Source organism: Leuresthes tenuis, unplaced genomic scaffold (assembly GCF_036924035.1).
Source record: "Leuresthes tenuis unplaced genomic scaffold, fLeuTen1.0.hap1 SCAF_17, whole genome shotgun sequence".
NCBI lineage: Eukaryota > Metazoa > Chordata > Actinopteri > Atheriniformes > Atherinopsidae > Leuresthes > Leuresthes tenuis.
Genome location: NW_027325371.1, coordinates 18,016,080 through 18,038,242, shown reverse-complemented (window position 1 = coordinate 18,038,242; position 22,163 = coordinate 18,016,080). Strand labels below are relative to the sequence as shown.

At 44.6% G+C, this 22,163-nt stretch overlaps 4 protein-coding genes across 5 annotated transcripts; 3 read left to right on the top strand and 1 right to left on the bottom strand.

Annotated features, from left to right (window-relative positions):
- The first annotated feature begins 213 nt into the window (after positions 1-213).
- Positions 214-6,898, top strand: LOC140272888 (uncharacterized). Its single transcript, XM_072368393.1, has 3 exons — positions 214-1,003; positions 2,543-2,835; positions 4,819-6,898. Exons 1-3 carry the CDS (start codon positions 874-876, stop codon positions 5,698-5,700), a joined length of 1,305 nt encoding a protein of 434 aa, XP_072224494.1. The 5' UTR covers positions 214-873; the 3' UTR covers positions 5,701-6,898.
- A 1,195-nt stretch (positions 6,899-8,093) lies between these two features.
- Positions 8,094-10,675, top strand: LOC140273614 (GTPase IMAP family member 7-like). The gene is made up of 2 exons (XM_072369232.1): positions 8,094-8,216; positions 9,569-10,675. Exons 1-2 carry the CDS (start codon positions 8,168-8,170, stop codon positions 10,489-10,491), a joined length of 972 nt encoding a protein of 323 aa, XP_072225333.1. The 5' UTR covers positions 8,094-8,167; the 3' UTR covers positions 10,492-10,675.
- Positions 10,676-12,440: 1,765 nt separating this feature from the next.
- Positions 12,441-17,155, top strand: LOC140273038 (uncharacterized). 2 transcript variants are annotated; one of them, XR_011907999.1, is made up of 9 exons: positions 12,441-12,846; positions 13,073-13,135; positions 13,822-13,955; positions 14,046-14,099; positions 14,184-14,229; positions 14,315-14,536; positions 14,652-14,914; positions 15,315-15,380; positions 15,798-15,949. XR_011907999.1 is itself a non-coding variant. In XM_072368563.1 (8 exons), the coding sequence occupies exons 1-8, from the start codon at positions 12,594-12,596 to the stop codon at positions 16,707-16,709; spliced, it is 879 nt and encodes a 292-aa protein (XP_072224664.1). In that variant the 5' UTR covers positions 12,442-12,593; the 3' UTR covers positions 16,710-17,155. The 2 variants fall into 2 exon arrangements, 1 of the variants encoding a protein (XP_072224664.1); XM_072368563.1 differs by lacking the exons at positions 15,315-15,380; positions 15,798-15,949 and adding an exon at positions 16,689-17,155 and having other exon boundaries at positions 12,442-12,846; positions 14,652-14,737.
- A 1,873-nt stretch (positions 17,156-19,028) lies between these two features.
- On the bottom strand, positions 19,029-21,642 carry ccdc97 (coiled-coil domain containing 97). The gene is made up of 7 exons (XM_072369381.1): positions 21,173-21,642; positions 20,906-21,070; positions 20,228-20,387; positions 19,991-20,079; positions 19,749-19,920; positions 19,524-19,647; positions 19,029-19,301 (listed from the first exon to the last, which is right to left on the bottom strand). Exons 1-7 carry the CDS (start codon positions 21,329-21,331, stop codon positions 19,160-19,162), a joined length of 1,011 nt encoding a protein of 336 aa, XP_072225482.1. The 5' UTR covers positions 21,332-21,642; the 3' UTR covers positions 19,029-19,159.
- Positions 21,643-22,163: the final 521 nt, after the last annotated feature.

Here is a 22,163-nt window from a genome sequence, read left to right as displayed (position 1 = left end):
AGAGGCTATGAAAATATTGCCATTCCCTTGTTGTAACCGCTGGTCCATAGTTTATACCAGCAGAGCAGGTCATTTAGCAATTCCGAAATGGTCCGAATAGTCCTGCACGGTGTTGAAATACATCATGACAGTTACCCCCTCCAACATAACGGTCTTATTCTGAAGCTGCATTGTTTACCAAGCACGTGCTGTGCTGCTAGGTGACGTCAGCGCCACGGTTGCCAGCAGCAAATCTGTGCCGAGAGCTGCGCAGCCGCCCTGCGCATCCGTCAGCTGAGCTGAGGACAGCGCAGCCATTTCTCTGCTCATCGCGAAAAATAAACGCACCGGGTGGCTTGAATCCCGCACGTCTCGGGCTACGTGGAATCGCGGCTTTTTGCGGCGTAACTTCACGCTGAAGCCTGCATCTCTGATCGCGAACCGCCGTCTCCAAACTTTCTCCCAATCCGACGCCTGCGCAGACATAACGGGCTCTCGCGACCGCGGGGCCCGTATATTTGTGTTCGAGTGGAGCGATGGAGGGAAATCTGCAAGGAGGCGGCACCGACGTCGCAGCGATGCACGTGAAAACCGAGGCGGTGGATGAAAACCCATCTGCGCTGGATTTGGGCAGTCGGGAGTCGCATGCGCCCTGCGGAGATACCGCATGCGGAGGAGGAGGAGGTGGAGGAGGAGGTGGAGGAGTGGGGCAGACTGCTGAGGAGCTGGCTGACACGGAGCTGCAGGCCACCACGACAACCCCTGTTCTGCTGTGTGAGCGCTCAGATGAGTTAATTTATGAGTGGATGTGTCTTCTTGAACTATACTTAAAATGTTGAGTTAAAAAAAAAGACAGTAAATCCGCTGCAGGGTAACACCTCGACTTAACGCTCTATGTTGGTAAGATATGAAATAACTTTATTCAGGGGATTTCTTCCATCTGTTTTGTCCTCAGATCCAGTGAGCACTGATCGGTTCTTCACCACGTCAGCAGATGGGAAAACATATCTGAAGATTGCCCCGGGTACGTCTGTCAGAGCAGCGACTTGTATCAGCTCATAAAACACACACTAAATATGAATAATGTCGCAAAGCTGCACATATAAATTCAGTGTCCCCGGCAGTGAACGGGTAATTCCATCTATTTAAAACTCCTCAAGGTTTCACTTCCCAAAGTTGTTATGTGTTGTTTTTCTGAATAAAATACAATAAAAGTAAATCCAGCTCACTAAATGTTAATAAAATCAATTAAAAAAACACACATAGGTGATTTCATATGCATGAGAAAATAAATAATATTCTAAAATGATGTTTGGTTATTTACTGTTGTTTTACCATTTGTTTAACGTTCGTTTATGCAGGTACACGCCGGTATGTTTACCTGTTCAGTTTATTCTTGCCCCTGTTTAGAAGTGCAGGAGCAAGTCTGATGTATTGATAATAGTATGTTCAACTCCGCTATGATAGTTTGTTGTTATCGGCCTTTTTCCAAGTTGACCCATTGCTCCAAGACGAAAACAACTGGCATTAAACTGGTGGCAAAATAATACTGCGTTGAGCAGCTAGTCGGACAAACAGCTCTGTTCATTTATTACATTTTTTGGGTTAAAAATCAGATGCACTACATGGTGTAGCATGCACAGAGGCCCAATTTAAGTTCCTCTGAAAATACCTGCAGGATTAATTTAACTCTTGACTAACATGTACGTATTTTAAGTCAAATTTAAATTGGACTAACCTAATAACCAGGTTTAGATTGCCTTTTCTGATTATCATTCGGAGGTTGCGAATAAAAAATGTTTAATGGAAACTGTAAAAACAAAAATTGGAAAAATAAAACCTTTATACGCTCTCTTGAGGCGATCTTTGCCTGTTTCAAAGAAGACACCTTTTTGGACTCGTGTCCGACCTGGCAAGGAACAAAATGAGTGGCTCAAAAGCTGTTCTGAGCTTATAAACACTCATTACTAACTTGTGCCTTTCACATAATATCCCAGATATTGCCAGGGATGTACGTTTTTCCTAAAGAATGTCTCTCTTCTTTTTACTCCTGTGGATGTCCACCGCAGTGGTTGTTCTTTTCTTCCTCAAAGCTTATCCCCTATTAGGCCAACCACTTGTTCTACTGCATTACATCCAACAGTGACGTAGCCAGCACTGCCACCCTCTGACAATGCTGCACAGCCTAATTTATTTGCTTCAAATCAATTGATGGAAATGTGTCTGATTCACAGTTCTTTTTTATAGTGAACTGGACCTATCGTATGCGTACTGATGTTTTTTTTTATCATCTTTTTAATAACAACCAAAAAGCCCAACTATTATTACCAGATTCTGATGCAAATGTTGCTATATATTTTTTTACTTTTAAGCCATGCAGATATCAATCTAGTTAGGAATCTTTAAGACTAACAGCATTACATATAGTCTACATGGTAAATTTGGCTGAAATCAGCCAATCTTTAAATAGTTGGTAATGCATTAGGTATTTTCCCCCCTGACACCATCTACATATAAAGTGACGCCACAAAAAGTAATCAAAGTCACCTTTGTCCTGTCCCAGCTGCAGTGATGCCACCTGCTCTCTCAGAGAAGACGCTTTCCTCCGGCTCAGATTTCTCCTCCAAAGCTGTTTTGTGTCTCATCGAGGCTGTCGGGCGCCGCTGGGGCCTGTACGAGACCCGGGAACGCTCGCAGCTCTTCCAGAGTGTCCAGGAGGAGATGGCCTCGAAGGGGCACGTGCTTCCGGTTGAAAAAATTCGTCGCAAGTGGAACAATCTTATTGTCACGTACAAAAGGGTCAAAGACCGCAGCCGGGAGACGGGGCACGCTAAGACATCCTGGGAGTTCTTTGATGTAAGTCAGGAAGAGAAGCTTGGGGATAAGCGCTTCCTTCGTACACTTTATTAAAGATGCCACACTGATGATTTATGACATCCTTGAAAGAAACATCAAACCGTTCTGTACATAAAAAAAAAATGTTTGAATCAGTTGGGACTTGCAACTGGCAGGAGAAACAAATCCGGACTGCCCCAAAAATAAGCTGCCAGGACCTACCCTGCAAATTTAGGGGGGAATTTTAATTACTTGAAGTAAATCCACTAATTCACTGTTGCACTCTAATTCTGCCCCCCTTTCTGATTGCCTCCTCAGTTTAGGAAGTATGCGTCCCTCGGATTCACATGAGTCTACACCAGAGACAGCCTGTTAAAATATATTTCACTAAAATGTCAATACTTCTCTGAGTCTCTGGCATATTTAAACTAAAACAAAGATGTCAATTACCACAAAACCCAACCTCGAATAGCAACTGTCTTGTCATAGTTTGACATCTGTGGTAATGTGGAAAAAGAAAGTGTACTCTCTTTAGACTCCACGTTTTTATGTATAGAGACATCATAAAAAAACAAGTCCCTCCCTTGCTGCTTCCACAGGAATTTAGAATGTAAGTAGCAGCCGGGTGCTGCAGAATCAGATGCACTTGAGTAATTGATCGTCGGCAAGTGTGAGCACCTTTTATAAAAGCAGAAGTTTTGGCAGGTATGTGTTAACATGATGCCAAGGAGGAAAGACATCAGCAGTGATCTTCGTGTGGCAATTGTTATTTGGGTTGTGAGGTCATTTCCAAAAATTTGGAGTCCACCATTCTACAGTGAGAGAGATTATTCACAAGTGGAAAACATTTGGGACACTTGCCAATCTTCCTAGGAGCGGAAGTCCCAGCAAGCTTTTCCAAGCGTGGGACGGTGCAGTTTTCAGAGAAATTGCACTAAAATGAAAGAGCTACAAATCCCACAATACATGCCTCAGATAGCATGTTGAATGTTAGAGCTCACAACAGTAGAATAGATAAAAGACTGTAGGACTAGTAGGACTTGTTTGGCAGGCTTACCAGGATAATGCATCTTCTGTGCAAGAAGAACACTGCAGTAAGGTTTAGGTTCTCAACATTACATGTGAACAAACCACCTGACCTTTGGAAACAATGTTTTTTCGGACAGACCAGACCAAAGTGGAGATGCTTGGTCATAAAGCGCAGCACCAGATTTGGTGAAAACCAAACACAGCATATCAGCACCTATCAACACCAACTATCAAGCACAGTGGTGGAGAGCTGATGATATGGGTTTGGCTTGGCCTGGAGACCTTGCATTTATTGAGTTGGCCATGAACTCTTCTGTATCCCAAAGTACTCTAGAGTCAAATGTGAGGCTGTTTGTGTGACAGCAAAAGCTCGGGCTTCAAAACTGAAGATGGCAGTCGTTAAATGCTGAACATGTGGCTCCACAAGCGAGCACAAACCAAAGTCAGTGGTAGCCTGTCATTGTTTCCAAAGGAAAGAGTTGTGAAAGCTGCTGCTTTTATTATGGTGTTGTAGGTTACTTTAGAAAAATACCTGCGGAGTGCAAGCAAATTTTACCCCATTATTGTAAATGCATGTAAACTGCATACAGTGTGCAGTGCTGGAACAGGATTCTTGACATGTTTAGAAACGGATTTGGGATTTACAGCTGTGAGGAAGACCTGCAGAAACAACCAGAAGTTCGGTATAAGTTTGTCTGATAAAGACTGACGCATTGATAGTTGCACTTTAGATATATTTATTAATTAAGACCGGGGTTATATTGCTGTTTGAAAGAGATAAAACCGACACCAGTAAAAAAGTATGATAGACAAACCACAGTCCTTTGGCAGAAGCAGCAGCAGCTGCATTGGATTTACCCTTTTGGAAGTTTACTGCTGAAGGAGATTGATTATCAGCCGGCGTTAATGGCACAAGTAACAAAAAATATTTATGTCCTCTCTCCATCCTTTTGTCTCTTTCCTTTCTCGCTCTAGCTGATGGACGCCACGCTCTGTGACACTATTGGCACACAGATCATCAACAACAAAAGAAACAAAGGTGGCATCACAGCCTCTACGCTACCTTGTCCCCTGACAAAGATTGCTGCAAAGCCAGGGCAGCTTTCACAGCCGACCACTATCATCCGCTCCAACAGTGACTTTTCCACATCTGGTGGTGTGGAGTCCATAAGTCTGGGGATCGCCACCAGCCAGATCATCAGTAGCACCACTCCCAGTGCCTCACTGAGTGCAGCGACCATGAGCCCAATAAATGCTCCAGAGCTAAAGCCCATGATTGTCCTTAATGGTGACATTGTTACCACTACTATTCAGTCAGCCACCATTGCAACGGCTCCATCTTTTATCTCCTCACCTTGTTTTACAGAAACAGCCTCTACGTCGCCCTCCCTCGGCTCGATCAGCAGCATAGACCTCAACGTGCCAGGCTACACAAGCCGTAAAGCATCGTCCTTTACATCTGGTGTCATACCTTTTCACCTCAGTACGACGCCACTCAGCCACAGTCAGAATGCTCTCGGGCTCCCTTCGTTCCCACCAACGTCCTCCTGTCTCACCTCTTCTATTGGCACCTCGTTATCGGCGACAACCATGCCAGGAACTGAGGGGCAGAATCAGAAAGGAAACAAGGAGCAAAACAGTATCACTTTGGTACAGGAGGTCATGAAGCGGCAGGAGGAGCACGCCTACTTGGATCGCGTGGCCCGCCGCAGGGTGGAAGCCAGAGAAAAGAGGCGCGAGAGGAGGGAGGTGCGGATGTCAGAGTCCCTTGGAAGGATAGCCACAGCCTTGGAGCTGCTTTCCTCCAAGCAGGACACAGTCATTGCACTCCTGCAGAGACTGACGGATCGGAAGTGAACCTTTAATTCTGATCCTGAGATCAGGCCCATTTGATGCTCTCCCACTATGTTGTGACCCAGCACATCAAGCTCCTGAACAGGGTTTAACTGTCCAGAATACGATTAACGTAAAAGTGTACAGGGGGCTGCACGGCGGTGTGGTGGTTATAATGTTAGCGCCGTCGCCTCACAGCGAGAGGGCTCAGGGTTCCACTCCCAGCTGGGGACTTTCTGTGTGGAGTTGCATGTTCTCCCCGTGTATGTGTGGGTTCCTTCCAGGCCTCCCACTGTCCAAATACATGCATGTTAGGTTAATTGGTGTCTCTAAAATTGTCCCTAGGAGTGAGTGTGAGCGTGTGTGTGGTTGTTTGTCTCTGTGTGGCCCTCTGATGGACTGGTGACCTGTCCAGGGTGTACCCTGCCTCTTGCGACCCGACCGACGGATTAAGCAGGTATAGAAAATGGATGAAAGTGTACAGACTACATCACAGATAGTGAAATGATGTGACGTTCTAAGCTTTATGCTTCAGATTGCTGCACCAAAGTCCTACAAAAATACCTTCATCAAATGATCAAATTTGACTAAGAGTGCAACTCGAAATAGTCACAATGTCCGATTGTAACTAAGAGACGTTTTCTACAGCCAGAGCCACGTCATAACGTCGCTTTAAACGTCTCCTACAGTGCTTGTTTGACCGCCCCTCCCATGTCAACATGATGACCACAGTGCAGGGAGACAGTTTATCTTCACAAAGACAACAAATCAGTGTTTGTCTCGGTTTCCCTGCAAACGGGTGTCTTGATATCACCAGTCTAGTTAATGCCGTCTTAAAGAACAGTTGGTGTCTCTGTAATGCTAACCGGTGTTTCCAAACGCTGCCCTGTGATGGTCTGACTGCAACCCGCAGTTGGATCCTCTGGTTCCACCCACCCAGTGCGATGAAGGGTTAGCAGTTACTAAGCATGGTAACATTTTAAACACCTGCTCATACAAATGGGAGTGATACACGCTGTTTCAAGCAGGATCGCCAACTTTCTTAAAACACCCGACAATTTTGTTAAACTGAGCTGAAAACAATGTTTAAAACCGGTGCTCATGAATGCTGCTCCATATGACACATTGAATAACGTTCACAGACGTGAGTGATGATATAAAATATGAAATGGCAGCTGAGTTTTCCTTTTTTGCACTCTTGAATAAAGATGATTAAATGCCACACTGCACTTTCAAACAGGGTTTTATTTTATCTGGTTGGTCTCCACAAGACAGCTGGGGCTGGCTCCAAGATGTAACCTGCCTCTTGCCTAATGGCAGCTGGGATGGACCCCTGCTACCCTGAATACCTAAGCAGTTCTTTGCCCTGTCCCAGCAAAGACTTGGTGCTCCTGTAGTGCCAGTGTTTTTGGTGCTGGAGCCAGAGCTGTGTCAGTCAATCGAAAGAATTGGTTCTAAGTTAGGCTCTGGCTCTGAACCAGCAGTGGAAAACCCCTTCACAAAGAACAAAGAGATGAAAATGTGAGTGATTGGGTGAAAATTGGGCATAAAGACAGAGGTACACAAGCCTTTTGGATGAGCAGAAAATGATTTGTATGATGAAGGAAACCCCTTTTGAGACTGAACAGCAATACAAGAATTAAAGACAGCAGTCCTGAGCATACAGTCAAAGAAGCTTTTTAAGGTAAAGCTCAAACTGGGTCAGTCATCTCATATAATTCTGATTTAAGGTGCATTTGTTGGCTGAAAACCAAACTAAAGGAAAACCTGAAACAAGCAGAAGCTGAGGGAGTCCACAGTGAAGACTGAGTCTTCTATGGATGAACTTCTTAGATCCCTTGAGAGAAAAGCCAAGGAATCAATGTGAAATCTCTAGATCTTTAGAAATTACTGGAATAAATGCGTCGTTTGAGGAAAACTTGAGAAGTCACTGAATGTTGTGCAGCTGAAGTTGACATATTCAAGTCGAGTTCTAATTTTCGTAATGTATCTCTTTTAAGATGCCCTTTAAGCCACTGTTTTCTTAAAGTGTGACAGACCTTTATGGTTCTTCTGCACTTTCTACCTCTACTATTGGCCTGTCAACAAATATGACCCCAGAGCATCCTTTAAAAGCAATGCAACCCATCTGCCACTAGATGGCACCATTTGATTGACCATTACTCACAGCAGCTAACGTTTTCTCAAACTTTAAGGCCTTCAACAAAGTGAGTCACAGCATGTGACTATTATGTGGTGTCCATCCAGTTAAGTACCACCCTCCTCACATTTCCTTTTCATAGTTTCACTTCATTTTTCTCTATAAAAAAAAGGATCTTCTGATATCAGTGGCAGAAAGTAAACCCAAAGGGGAAAAAGAGGCTTGACTAAAACCAGTGACACCGAGAGAGCAGACGGCTGTCGACTCTGAGACCAGATATTAGCTGCTTCCAGGAAACTGCTGTTTACATTACAGATCCGCAAATTTAATACCTTTGGTGAGAACTCTGCCATGAGACCAGACAACATGTCTGATGCAGCACAAGAGGACATGGGCCAAAGTAAGTATGAGTTTAGCTTCTTGTGACTTTTGCTATGTGGCTCTGTCCACACACCACTTTGGCTCATCACAGGAGATGAGATGCTTTGCTTCTTTTGTAGTAAAGGAACAAAGTCACTGGATGACTGTTATTGATCTGAGGTAAGTGGCACTTCAACTCAAGGGCAAGAGGGTGACACTGGCAGAAGAACACAAAAACAATAAGGAAGTAGTAGAACTGTGGTTGTGGTGACATGAAATACGAGTAAGGAGCTGGTTTATGTTTGTGATCAGGACACACTGAAATGCAAAACTCAAAGCCTTCTACCTGTTTTGTCCCGTCATGTATATAAAAAAGTACTTTCCAGGTCAAAGCTCCAGGTAAATACAACTTCAGATGAACAATACAAGACACTATTTCATTGTGTAATGGTGTATCTGACAAAAACCATGCCAAAATGTCAAAGCTGTGTAGGACAAACGTCCCATGATTCAACTGAAGCTTGTAGAAAAAGCTCCAGCGGCAGTAAAAACGTAATGATTTTCTGTATGATGCCAGTAGTTTCTCACATTATTGCTTTGCATTATGACCAGAAATCTCCACTTGTGTCTCATCTATTCAAAGAACGTGGTTCAAGAAGTTTTGTTGTTCGTTCCGATGAAACTTAAGATCTGTTGGAATCTTATTTTCCCTGAGGGAACCTCCCAAAGGGATCAATAAAGTTTGATCTAATCTAATCTTTAGATAAACAAAAGCTGTGCTGGCATGTTCTTTATGGAGAGAAGAGCTTCCAACCCCCTTCAAAGAAGTCTCTCCAACTGTACTGTCAGAGACCTTTCACATTTAATTTGCTGAGGCCTGCAGACCTTGGATTTGTGGCGGCCTGCCCATCACACTCGCTGAAGATCAAATGAATGTATCACGTGCATTTGATTAGCAGCACCTGACTGCTCCTTAACCCCTGTAATCTATATGGAATCAGTAAGAGTGGTATTTTAAAAACTGCCTCTACATTTTGGTTTAGCTTTTGTCAAATGAATAATGAAATCGTGTAAGATTAAAAATGGTGTTGTTCATCTCAGGTGCATTTATGGGATTTTAAGGCCTGGGAAGGACCAGATGATTCTTTTTTTTTCTGATAAGTAAAAGCTTAGAATTCAAAGAGAGCATACTTTATTCTTCATCTGATACGAGGAAAGCAGTAGAAGACGGCTTGTTTTGTGTTTTCTTGTAGTTTCTCCCCCTCTTTTCTTACCCTTCCAGTCTATTTTCTGTCTTTGAACTGAGCTCTTCCTAGCGGTTGTTTCGTACTTGCGCTGCCGTAACATTTGAGGAAATTAAGCTGCATTTATTTGTCATTTGTTTATTCACAGAGCCTCTGAGGATCATGCTCCTTGGGAAAAGCGGAGCAGGCAAAAGCTCAAGTGGGAACACAATCCTCAACAAAACTGTGTTTAAATCTGACATGAAGCTCAAAAGAGTCACTGTCCACTGTGAAAATGAGGTTGGGATGGTTGAGGATACGCCTGTCTCTGTCATCGACACACCTGGACTTTTTGAGAAAGACCGCAACAAGGAGGAAATCGTCAGAGAGATTCTTAAGCGCGTGAAGCTCCAGGAGCCAGGCCCTCATGTCTTTGTATTTGTCATTCCTTTAGGAAGGATGACACAGGAAGACCAAGACACCAACACGCTGATCGAGGCCAAGTTTGGCCCCAGCGTGTGGAACTACACCATTGTGCTCTTCACCCACGGCGATCGCCTGGAAGGAAAAACAATAAATGACGTCATTACCGAGGGTGACGACAACCTCCGCAACTTCATACGCAAGTGCAGCGGCGGCTTCCATGTGTTCAACAACAAAAACCCCGAGGATCAGACACAGGTGACGCGTTTCATGGAGAAGATCGAGACCCTGGTGGCTCTGAACGGAGGCGGTCACTACCACTCGCAGCTGTATCCCAAAGAAGAGCGGAAGGTCAGGGAAAGACAGGAGAGCATCCTGGCAGAGAGAAGCGCCGCCATCAGCACCAAGGAGGATGGCCTCAAAACGCATCACCAGGGGGAGGATCTGGCGACGAAGATGAAAGTGCTGTGGAGAAATGAGGAGGACAGTGCAAGAAAGGCTGCAGAGAGGGAGATCAGTTATAACAAGCTTGTGAGAGTCTTCCTGTTGTTGGTATTGGTGGTTCTCCTGATAGGCTGGCCTCTAGGAGTTCCAGCACAATACCTGTTCGCAGCAACAGCCATTTGGATCGCGATGTTCTTGAAGACGCCTCCATCTTTGCTGAGATAAACACCAAGGCTTTCAAAGCAAGCCTGAATAGAAATGCTATTACACGACTGCTCTGACAAAGACTGTCAGTTATTCAGGTCTGTGGTGGATGTAATGGTTGTGATGGTAACTGGAATAATAAAAATAAAGATTTGTAGCCTTTATGCTCAGTCGTGATGAAGCTCATTTCATGTCATGCGACCCAATGGTGCGAATTAAAGACAGTTTATCATCCATGAGGCCAAAAGTGATTTGATTTCCTTGTTTTTGTGATTGTATGAAAAAATGAATTGTCTCTTTAAATTAACTGTTATGATGGGTTTAAAAGATGGCAGCAATTTTATCACTTCTGTTTTTCTCCTCAATGGGTCATGGGGGGGCAGCCATCATTTCAAAAGTGAGGGTCACAGATTTTTCAGGACTAATAGGGATTCTACTGAATCATGATAGCAAAGGACCCAAACAAATCAGTCAAAAAGAGCTGATAAGTGGGGAAAAGGTCCCGTTCTGTATGCTAAAATGAATCTCGTCAGTTAACTACAGATTATTCTCTCACCCTGCCATAATTTCTCCTCACCTGTGAAGGCTCTCTATAAGAGACCTGCCTATAAGTGTCTGCTCTTTGGTGTTGCATAACAGTTAAACATTTGCAAAGCGATTGTGAAACTCAGAGTCAGTGATTCTGACACCCTCTTGTTGCGGTAACAGCGAACGCGCATGTGCGTATGCTAGTCAACCGTGATGCGTTAAAAGGCAGCTTGGAAAAACGAGCTCTAAATTTAAAAAGCGTGGGAGGCAAAGGCGGCAGATTCAACTGCGACGCCCTTGCCCGGCACTTGGTCTTCCGTAATGAAATAATATAGTGGGAGTGTCCGCTTCCACAAGTTTTAGTTTCATTTCTCTGTTCAAGGATGGCAGAGGTAAGAATACTGACTTGTGATTTTAGGCTTCTTTAACGTGGTAATTTTTGACTTGCGGCATAATTTGCTTCATCAACAGATTAATAACTTTACAGATATGTAGGAAGTGGGCGTTTTAGTCAGAGCTATTGTCGAGGTTTCGTTAAGCAGCTCTCCTCTACGCGCGTGAACAATGAGCAAAGTTTGAGAAAGTTCTCTCTGTCACCTTCTTCAGACATTATCATTATTCATCCTCCCAACAGAACATTTAGGCGAGACTCGGCTCTCTTCTATCACCTCTCCGTTCATCACACCAGCACACGCGCGCACTCTTTCCAGAACGTAATGACGTCACTAACAGGTGACTCGCACAACTTTGACAGAACAACATAACTCACACCATAATAAGAGTAATCAGCACCTGTACACACATCTGTAACTGCGAGGCACTTTCTCTTCTTTTGGCAGATAATGTATTTATCTGCCCAAAGAAATACTATGAATATAAAAATGAATATTTTGTCGTAGTTTTGAATGTGGTTTATTAAAAAAAGTTTTTCTTTTGGTGAAAATAATCAAAAAGAGCATCTTAGGACTTCCGTGTGGATCAACCCTCACTAATTTACATTGTGTTTTCGTTTCATTAAGTCTTTTGAAATCTTTGTGCAATTAGTTTTTCCGATTGATTCATTGTTTTCACTGACAATCGTGTATTTATTGATTTGATTAAATAATTGCTGTTTGAAGATATTTGATAATGCAAAGAAAACGTTATTATGATAATCAGTTGGATTTCTAGAAAACATAACAAGGTACTTGTCAAATCAAAACATGAAAAGAATCACATGTGGAGTACAGTAAAAAATGTGCAGTGTGTATCACATGAGATGGATTGTGCACCATGGCTGTTCAAAGACAGCAAAGACATGATCCTACAACATGAGCCTCCCCGCCGGCTAATGCTGACGATTATTTTCCTCAGCGCCAAACCAGAAGCACCGCTGCCGTGAACTGAACCTGCGCCCGTGAGGTGGGAGGCAAAGCTCGCCCGGTGTGCCGGCAGAGGAACAACAACAGCAGCAACCACACCAAAAAAAGTAGCATTCATCTCAGGACAGAAACACTCCCTTGTTCTTTTCTTTCTGAAACTCTGCCTGTTAAAAGGTCTTTGAAGAGGGATGCGGGCTGATTGCGAGAACGTGCTCAGTTCAGAAAGAAGATTTGATGGAGAGGAAAAGATCTATGTGCCGCGGTAAGAAGGGTGAAGAAGACGAGGAAGAAGAGGAGTGGGAAGATAGAAGGCAGAGCCTGAGGAAGAGAAAGAGAATCCGTTATACTTTGGATGATGATTATGTAGATGATGACGAAGAATATACGGACTGTGATGATGGTGACGATGATGATGTAGAAGATGCGGACAATGGTGATGTAGAAGATAATGACGACAATGACGATGAGGAGCAAGAGAAAGACAAAGGTAATCAGGTGATCCCAGGAATTTGGCTCTAGAAATTCCTGGGACTTACTCCATCTTCCGAGCCATGCGTTACCATCCACTTTATTTTTCTGCCAGTTTCTAACAACACTCAACATTTAAAGCGAAATGTGCGGAGTTGATGCTTTCTGCTGATGAACATACTGGAAGTAAACTACATGTGCAACACCTATGTTGCTTTTTTTTTTTGTTTGTTTGACAAATCTAGGACTTTTGCTTGTAACCTGCGGAACCAACGACGGCGTCCTGGATACAAAGAAACTGGCGAGAGGTAAGTGGGTAAGGTGAAAAAAAGACAAAAAACAAGTCCATGGAAGTGAATGAAGTGACCTCCCAGGCCTTTAAGATGTGGACAGACGGGGAAAAGACACAGTTATTTGACCCCAGTAACAGTAGATGTGTTTGTCTCCCCAGCAAATTGAAGCCTTTTTTTTTTTTTCGATTCTTTTTTTTAAGGTCTTTAGTCCCAATCCTTTGAGTTCCCTCTGCATTGTGCGAGTGGAAATGCTCTTACTTCCACTCTTACTCGAGTTCTACTGTTTGATTTTGATTTGATTTCACCAGTGATCGCCGGTCGCGATCATTCAAGATGTTTTTTTCTGACCACATTTCTTCCTCAAAGATGATGGTTCCCCGCTCTCCTTCCAGTTTCTAATGATGCGTTAACCCAATATGAGTATAATTTGTCAATAATTTGACCCTTCTAAAACAGATTAACATCTTTTCCACAACAACAGGATGCGTCTTCCGACACAGTTGTTTAAGAAATGAGGAGCTACTCACCGCATCAGTTAGGGTTGAATAACTTGTTGCTTGCTGAAACATGATCATCTGTGCTGTAATTGTCCAATGGGAGGCTCGTACCTACTTGCTTAGTCAAATCCAGGTGGTGTCTTAACCCAGTTTTGGTAATGTACCCGTTTCTGTTTCCATACTTGGTGTGGATTTCTGGTTTAGGTGAGGAGTGTATAAAGTGTGGAGGCTGCTTATTTACGCCACCTGCCTTTGAGGAGTTTGCGGGGAAAGGCTCGGCTAAAAAATGGAAATCCACTATTCTCTATAAAAACGAACCTCTACAGTTCTGGTTTGAGGTATGTTTTGTTTTTTGTTTTTTCATAATGCACTCTTTTCCCCTGAAAATCCTGCTACAACTAATAAACTGTCAACCTAACCGATCACAGCAAGGGCACCTGTCCACAAAGGGATACAGACGGAGAGGAAACAACACTGCGAAGGTAACCGAAGGTCGAAACACTGCAGGATTTAACAAAGCAACGCCTCCAGCGATGCTGAATATTTATTCTATATTCTTGTAACAGAACAAACCCCTGCAATTGAACTACGAGTCAGATGATCTCTCTGGAGGTTTGTCTGCACTTTCTTCAAGCCGTGACTTAAAACCAGAAGCTCTATGAAACCATTCAGTATGCACACGGTTCTATCCCCACAGGAGACTCAGACCTACAGTCTGCAGAGGAAACTGAGGACACTGACGTTCAAGATGATGACTTCCTTCCAAGCAGAGAAGAACCGCTACCCGAGACACGAGAGGAGGAGACAGAGAGGGTTCCGGATGGAAATAAAGGAGAGGCGGGAGACTCAGGACATCCTGAGAATAACGAGGATGCGCCCCCTGCCGCAGATAACCCTGAAGACCAAAGTGTTATTAAAGGTATTTTCTTCAGGAGTAATTATCTGAAGAAATGTTATTGCTGAAGTTGATGTTTGCATCTTAGGATTTAGTGTTTGATAGTGTTTGAGTGTAAAATATCACACTTCTTTTTCAGAAAGTCACCGAAAATTGATCACTTCAACTCCTGAGAAGCAGGGGTTGCACATGGAACCAAAAATTGTCATCAACAGGCTAGAAATGGTAAGATGGCAAGATTATATTCTGCAGTATGTCTTTAAAACACTGCCAAAGCTTTGCAGGTGCCATTCTACCGCTGGGGTTGACATTGTTGGATTAACATTTTGTTTTTCGCTTTATCTCCTTTGCATCCAATGTTTCTGATGATCCAGTACGTTTTTCATCTATCGCCATCATCCGGTTTTGTAACGGGTGGTGTATGGACCCAATTGCAGTACAAAGGAGTCAGAAGACAGTGGTAAAAGGTTCAAGGCTTTACTGAGACTCTGGCAGACAGACAAACGGTTTAGAAACCGGCAAACAGGAATCAGGAGAGGAGAGGCAAAGTTCTTGGTCAGGGACAGAAGGCTGGGTCGAATTACCAGGAGGCAGACGAAGCAGGGAATCAGGGACAGGCAAGGTCGGTACCGGTAAAGCTGGCAGGAGAACGCTGGAAAGACTTGCATGGCAAAGAACAATCTGGCAAAGGATAGAGTGTGGAGCTGGTGACTATATGCTGGGCTGATTGCATGTGATGAGAGGCAGCTGTGTGCACAGGTGAGTGGAGTTAACTGATGATTGGATGACTAAACTGTGACAGGTTTAGGATTGGTTCAAGGCTTAACAGTTTTAAAACTAAGGGCATATTGTGGATTGGATTAGGTAGGTAGAGAAAAGAGATCGATGGCGGTGAAACTGTCCCGTATTTCTCTGTGGACAGATGTGCCTTTAGGAAAAAAACTGGTCTTGAACAAGGGTTACGGCCTTGTCCCTTGGGGCGTTCTTTCAGGGATGCTACGGGAGTACAGGGTACCGTGGTCGTTGTTATGGGCTGTACAACCAAAGCATAGGCTGTGTCGGCATCATTGGTACAAAGTGGAGCTTGTTTACAGTATGTGTTGGACTCCAGGGCTGCCCTTGTCACAGATTCTGTTTGTAGTGTTTATGGCCAGGATCTGGCCATAGAAGGGTTTTTGGTATGAGAACCTCAGGATTGCACGTCTGCTCTTTGCAGATGGTGTGGTTCTGTTGACTTCTTCATGTCATGACTGTGAGTTTGGTTCTGAACCTGGAAAGAGTGGAGTTCTCCCTTCAGGTTGGAGATGGGTCCCTGCTTCAAGATGGAGGACTTTAAATATCTCAGGATCTCTGTTTCATTAAGTGAGGGCGCGTTGGAGAAGGAGATGGACAGACGGATTGTGGCACAATCAGCAGTAACGAGGTCCTTTGTGGTAAAAAAGGAGCTGAGCCAGAGCCAGTCCATTTACGTTTCAACCCTTACCAATGGTCATGAGATTTAGTGACCGAAAGAATGTGTTCAGGGATACAAGCGGCTCCCTCAGAGAGTGTCTGGGCTCAGCCTTAGAGATAGAGAATATAATGCCCCCTGGCTGGGTCTCTTTAGAGGTTTTATGGGCATGTCCAATTGGGAGGAGAACCTGGGGCAGACCCAAAACCCGCTGAAGGGATATTATGTCCCTTCTGCCTTTGGAAGTTCTTAGGCTACCCCAGAACCAGCTGGGGAGTGTTGTAGGGGAAAGGAATGTCTGGGTTCCCTGCTGCTTCCTAACAGAAACAGGAGAATAGACAGTTACATCAGTCATCACAAAGTTTGGGAGTAGAAGGAGATGAGTGAAACCTGCCACACCGCGGCACTGCCACCTTTAGCCTTTCTTTTGGCCACATCATTCACGAGCCGATCCTTGTCCAGTTTATACTCGCTGCATCTTATATCTTAGCCCAGCAGCTGCACCTGACCGTTAACATCTGTCACACAAACAAAGTCTTTTTTTTTTAACGAATCTTATTTTAAATTTGATGCCAGAAGCCTGTTTATCCTCCGGCCTTCTTTAAAAACAATGGCATACAGCACCCACTGTCACATATTATGATTGCTACTCATTCAACCTGTGGAGGCTTTTTATAGACTCAAAATAAAACTCTGCTCCGTCTCAGGGCGCTGTTTTGCGAACAGACTGTCAGTGTTTGGATGTAAATTCAGACATGGAAGAGGAGACGGAAGACAGCAGCGCTACAACTCTGGGTGAGCAGTCCATCGCAGCATCCGCACAAACGGACCTCCTCCAGATGTCAGACCCGGCCATCAATGCAGGTGATGAAAAGAGAGGGAAGAAAGAAAATGAAGGGGAGTTTATGCAAAATAAGGACACACAAGGTGGACGGAGAGTAGTAGTAAACCGAGACGCCTGTGTGTTTGTCAGGTTCCTCATCCCTGGGAATTGTAATTAAAACCGAGGCAGGCGGTGACCTCACAGGTTAGCTCAAACTAGTCTTCACAGTTCCTGCAAACCTTTTACATGCTTAATAATTTCTGTTTTGCAAAGATGAGGAGAAAAAACGAAAGGAGGAGACAGAAACGAGAAACAAAGGGCAACTGGACATGTCAGCATCCGAGGACAGCGACCGGCTTTGTTCAACCAGAAACGCGACCTCACACACGATGCCTGAACAGCAACTCATACAGGAGGAGATCCTCCAGCCAGGTGAGGGCAGACACCAAATGCAGCCGCGACTTTTGTGAACGCGGCTGTGAAATTTCATGTGTTTTCTGTCATTTTACAGGCCCCTCATCTCAACCTCAGAGTGGGAGTGTAAATGACACATGTGGCACCGTCTCTCACCCCAGCGCGCGGTAAGGCACGGCAGTCACATTACTTAGACCAGCATCATGTCGCCTAAATGCGCAGCCTTAAAAGACGACTCCCTTCACAGCACGTGCCGAGCCACAGACACGTCCAGGGTCTCAGCCGATGTGGATACGATGGACCTCGATCAGCTGAGGAGAGAGAAGATCAAAATGCAGCTGAAAGTTTTAAAACTACAAGAGGAATATTACACTCTGAAACTGACTGAAATAGGAAACAAATGAAAAGCTGACAGATATTTGAACTCTTTGAGAATCAGTACAGCGAAAAACATTATTACAGGGAGCTAAAGAAGCCAATAAAGAACGGCAGAATGTTTTATTGATTAAAAGCCTTTTCCAATATGCTGCCTGAAGTGGCACAAACGCACCAAATGTCGAAAGATTTGATTGGTTCACTGGGGTAAGGTGCTCATTTTGAATATGATGCCGGCGAGTTTTTAAAAATTTGGGAGGGAATAACAAGACTTCAGAAAAAAAACTATCATGACTGGGTCTAAAAAGAGAGTTGGGGAGGGGGGGTTTTACAACTAAAACCAGGCAGAATTTGGGTAACTTTTTTTTTAAATGCTGCCTCCAACTGTCCCGTTTTCTGACCTTCAAAGGTCTTGGTCGTCTGGGTTACAGAGGAGACGGACTATCTGACTTGTTACCAGTGCAGTTCTAGACGTCTCTGTCAGGGAAGGTCTCTGTTGTGTCCGCGAGACGATGCCAAACCACTCTCTGCAGGTATTAACTGCCTGCCTGCAGCTAAAACCAGTCACTCAGAGCATTTGGCTGATTATCAAACTTTGAATACAGTGACGCTGGTCTTGGGATGGCTGAAATCCTGTATCATGTTGTGTGATTCTCAGTTTGATAAAGAATGTACATTCCAGCTTTTTCAGGGGAAAAATGGCCTTTAAAGGTTGATTCTGATTTGTGTGTCAACAACTTTTTATCATTGAAAAAAACTGAATTTGAACCAATTTATAAGATAAACTATTTTAAATTTGGAGATACCGGAGATTGTGAATGTTTTTTCTGCAAAAAATGATAATAACTGCCTTTTATTTGTATATATGTATGGACTGGTTGTCGCTGAAGTTTTAAATTCAGCCACTTGTTTGATATTTTATAGTGCACATTGGAAAGAGCAAAATGACAAATAAAATAAGAAAAAGAAAACTAATGATTGTAATGTCGTATTGAGTGAGTCGTGCATTCATGAGAAGACATGACTCATCCCCTGCTTGTGGTGCGGCGCCACAAAACACACAAGGACCGCTATCAGATCACTTTGATCCACGCTGTGCATTCTAGAAACAGCAAAGTAAATGCATATTTTCCCGTTTACGGTAGATAGAAAACATACAAGTTACCACATCAGCTGTATCTGTACATTTAAATCTGTAGCAACATGAGGTGAGAACACCGATCACATGTCCCACCGACAGAAAGTAAACGGGTGGCGTCGATGTTTTGTATTGAGGAGCGTCTGATTGTCCGAGCAGGACGCAACACATCTGGCTTCTGTCTGCAGACAGAAGAAAACCAGGCGGGGGGGGGACGGGGCTGTGCTCTGAGCTGGAGTCGTGCCATTTCAGAGCGCGACAGAACAAAGCGGCCTGTTCGTTTCCATGCGCTTCAAAGGAGAAAGTCAAAGCTGTGTTGGAAAAAGAGCCCAAACCTTTATTGCAGACTGCGTTTGAAAATCAAAAGAAAATTCCATATTACTTTGTACATTTAGTATTTACACATAGATCTGAGCAGAGAGGAGCTGCTGATAAGAGGATCGAGCACTATTCTGCCATGTTCTCTTCTTCGTGGTCTTCTTCCATCTCATCCTCCTCTTCTTCGTCATCGTCTTCGTCGAAGTACCTGTCCTCCGCGTCTCTGCTGACGATGTCCAAGTTGTCGTAGTCGGGGTTCTCATCCACCTCACTGTAACGCACACAGAAACGCACACTTTCTCAGTTCCATTAACCTTGGAGGAAATGCAGCCTTTTCTCAGTGTTTTCTGTCACTTCCCCTGATAAGAGTACCGGCAGACTCTTCCCCGCACGCGTCCCATTTCTCTGCTGCTCTTTGAAAGACAGCTGTACCGTGCACAGGAGTGTTTTACAGGAGTCACAGGAGTTATGATGTAGATTCCAAACGGCTGACCTGTAGTTGAAATCCTTGTCTTTGCCATCGAGGAAGCGCTGGTGCATCTGACTGACGAACTCCTCCCTGAGCAGAGCCTTCTCCTCTGGAGTCGGCTCCCATTCCCTCTGCTGAACTTCGGCATCTACGTGATGGGAGAACAAAGCCACAAATGAAGTCTGCAACAACGGGAAACAAGTCAAATAGTTTAGCTTTTTTCTTTAAAACTTTTCCTCCAACCCTCACCATCCTCCTCCTCCTCCTGCGCTCCGTCCTCTCTCTCCTGCTCCTCCTGCAGACGGTTCTGGATGAGCCGCTCCTGGTAGGAGTTCAGGAGGAGGTGGGCCAGCCCTCCGGCGCCTGCCCCCGGCGCCTCCTCTGCCCCGTCCGACAAGGCCTCCTGGGAGCGCTCCAGCACCTGAAATATTGATTTGATGACTAAATATCCCCCTCAAAAACCCAAACGCATCTTCTGAAATAAAACCAACCTCTTCATCGGTCAGGTACCGACCGATATACTGTTCGTACAGCAGCGGCTCCCTGATCCGCATCTGCTCCTCACTGAAGTACTTTCCCTCTGGGAGAAGAGGCGAGGTAGAAGAGAAAGATGACGACTTTTTTTTGTGTGTTAAATGTTTCATCCAAATCTAATTCCCGTAAACGTAATCCTTGAGAAAGAAAAGTCGGCGGTGCGTTCGTAGCGGACACTGAAACACAGAACCCACCCTTCTGCAGAGCCCTGAGGGCAGCGTAGCGCTGGTTTCGGACTTTGGTCCTGTTGGTGCGTCCCGCAGCTCGTGCCAGCACCAGCTTGCTGTAATGCTGGGCTCTTGGGTCGGAGCTGACGTGGGCGAACGCAGGCAGGTGCTGGGGCTTCAGACAGGCCTGAAAATGCCAAAGCATGCGGTAATGCCACCGAAGGGATGTCAACATATTAACACAAACTGTGAAAATGATACTGTCCTCCAGTACACTTTGTCATTGTGAACCAATCATCTGACCTCTTTCCACACAGAATACCCCCCAAAAATAAATCTAAACCAAAAGACCAGTGAAGAGGATTAAATGAGACCTTAACTGAAGTTAGTCCTACTACAGTAATTACACGATTGTGATCATTTTGTAGAACGAGTTTCATTCCCTGGTAGAAAAACTGGATGAAACTAAAACAGATTAATCCATTAATTTACATCTCAATTCAAGTGGATCTCCTAAATGGGTGGAGTAGCCCAGAGGACCCCTCTCTGCCTCAAAGTCTGCCTCCTTTGAGATCAATAACGCTTGGAGCGTGTTACTGTGAAATGAAAGAGTAAAAACAAAGCTCAAAAGTGGCGGGGTTGTGTCTTATTTATCTGTTCTGGCAGGGGCTTATGACACTCTAATCTATGCTTTAGAGCACGTACATGGTACCTCTCCATGAACACCAGCGGTCTGCTCCGGTACTGATGGAGCAGCTCGTCTCCGCGCTGGCCCACGGTCAGCTCAGCCTCTCCTATCTGCTGGCTCTTAACGAGGCTGCCGCTCATGGTTACGTCCTCTATCATGGCTTTTACGCAACTGGTCTGAGCCTGAAAGCAGGAGCGCACGTCAGTGAAGTAGCGGCACAGAAACACAACATCTGACTGGAGGCGACTGCGTGGACATGGAGCGGCAAATGACGCTCATCTCACCGGGGTGTCCTGCAGTGGCTCCCGGGTGTCTGTGCCTTTCGGGCGGGTTTGGTAGTATCTCTGAGACGGTGCCTCGGCTTCCTGTGATTCTTCACTTTTATCCTCATATTCACACGCACCCCGTTGCGTTTTAACGGGAAGGTCGATCTCACCCCACATAACTAAAGGTGGCGACCTGCTCGGCAACGTGATGACTGAAGCTTTTACAGAGCAGTTGACGTTAGTTAACTAAAGATCATCAGGTTATCGCGACCATTGACCCAAACTTACTGTACTGAATATGACCTCGTCGAAAAAATGTGACACAATTTTCGCAATTTTTGAGTGATGTGTAATTAACGCACGGTCTTTCCCTTGTTTTGCCGACTATTTTCGGTCCGTCATTTATTATTACCCCCTATTTCTGCGCCCAAAAGAATGGTTCCTATCCCACTCAACGACACTGCTGAGCTATTGTCTTTGTCGCCCTCTAGTGGTAGACTGTAGACCGCAGGGACAATTACATTAGATACAGAAGACTTATAAACGACTCGTAAGCTCACGGATCCCTCTGTGCAGACTTGTAAAAACGTTCCTACACCCTTCCAGACAATGAGCGCAAGACACTTGGAATGAAATAGACCCAACTCTTGGTGACTGTTGACTCAAAACCAATATCTTTCAGCCTACAGTATACAGGCAGACAAAGAGTAAAGGGGGAGGGATTGCGGCACTTGGTGTCTCTGCATCCTGGATGTTCGGATGTTGAACTGTTGGCTGTTGACAAGTATCCTTCGGTGTTGTCTACCAAGAGTTCACCTGTGTTTTCTGCCAACACTGCAAGTGACATCATCAGCTCAGTTGTTGCCAAGCTACAAAAACAACACTGCAGTCCAGTCATGGAGGTCTGTAGAGATTTCAAATATACTTCTCGCTCTGCTGCTCTTCAACTTATTTTGTTTTCATCCATCCATTAGTAATTACTATCCATTTCTATAGACTCTGTGTCTGC

Coding starts and splice junctions, on each gene's coding strand:
- LOC140272888 (XM_072368393.1), top strand. CDS start 874: ATGTTGGTAAGATATGAAATAACTTTATTCAGGGGATTTCTTCCATCT. Junction 1,004..2,542: donor ATATCTGAAGATTGCCCCGG/GTACGTCTGTCA, acceptor GTCCTGTCCCAG/CTGCAGTGATGCCACCTGCT. Junction 2,836..4,818: donor CATCCTGGGAGTTCTTTGAT/GTAAGTCAGGAA, acceptor TTCTCGCTCTAG/CTGATGGACGCCACGCTCTG.
- LOC140273614 (XM_072369232.1), top strand. CDS start 8,168: ATGAGACCAGACAACATGTCTGATGCAGCACAAGAGGACATGGGCCAA. Junction 8,217..9,568: donor ACAAGAGGACATGGGCCAAA/GTAAGTATGAGT, acceptor GTTTATTCACAG/AGCCTCTGAGGATCATGCTC.
- LOC140273038 (XM_072368563.1), top strand. CDS start 12,594: ATGGAGAGGAAAAGATCTATGTGCCGCGGTAAGAAGGGTGAAGAAGAC. Junction 13,956..14,045: donor CTCTACAGTTCTGGTTTGAG/GTATGTTTTGTT, acceptor AACCGATCACAG/CAAGGGCACCTGTCCACAAA. Junction 14,537..14,651: donor AGACCAAAGTGTTATTAAAG/GTATTTTCTTCA, acceptor CTTCTTTTTCAG/AAAGTCACCGAAAATTGATC.
- ccdc97 (XM_072369381.1), bottom strand. CDS start 21,331: ATGTGGGGTGAGATCGACCTTCCCGTTAAAACGCAACGGGGTGCGTGT. Junction 21,071..21,172: donor AGCCACTGCAGGACACCCCG/GTGAGATGAGCG, acceptor TCCTGCTTTCAG/GCTCAGACCAGTTGCGTAAA. Junction 20,388..20,905: donor TGTTCATGGAGAGGTACCAT/GTACGTGCTCTA, acceptor TGGCATTTTCAG/GCCTGTCTGAAGCCCCAGCA.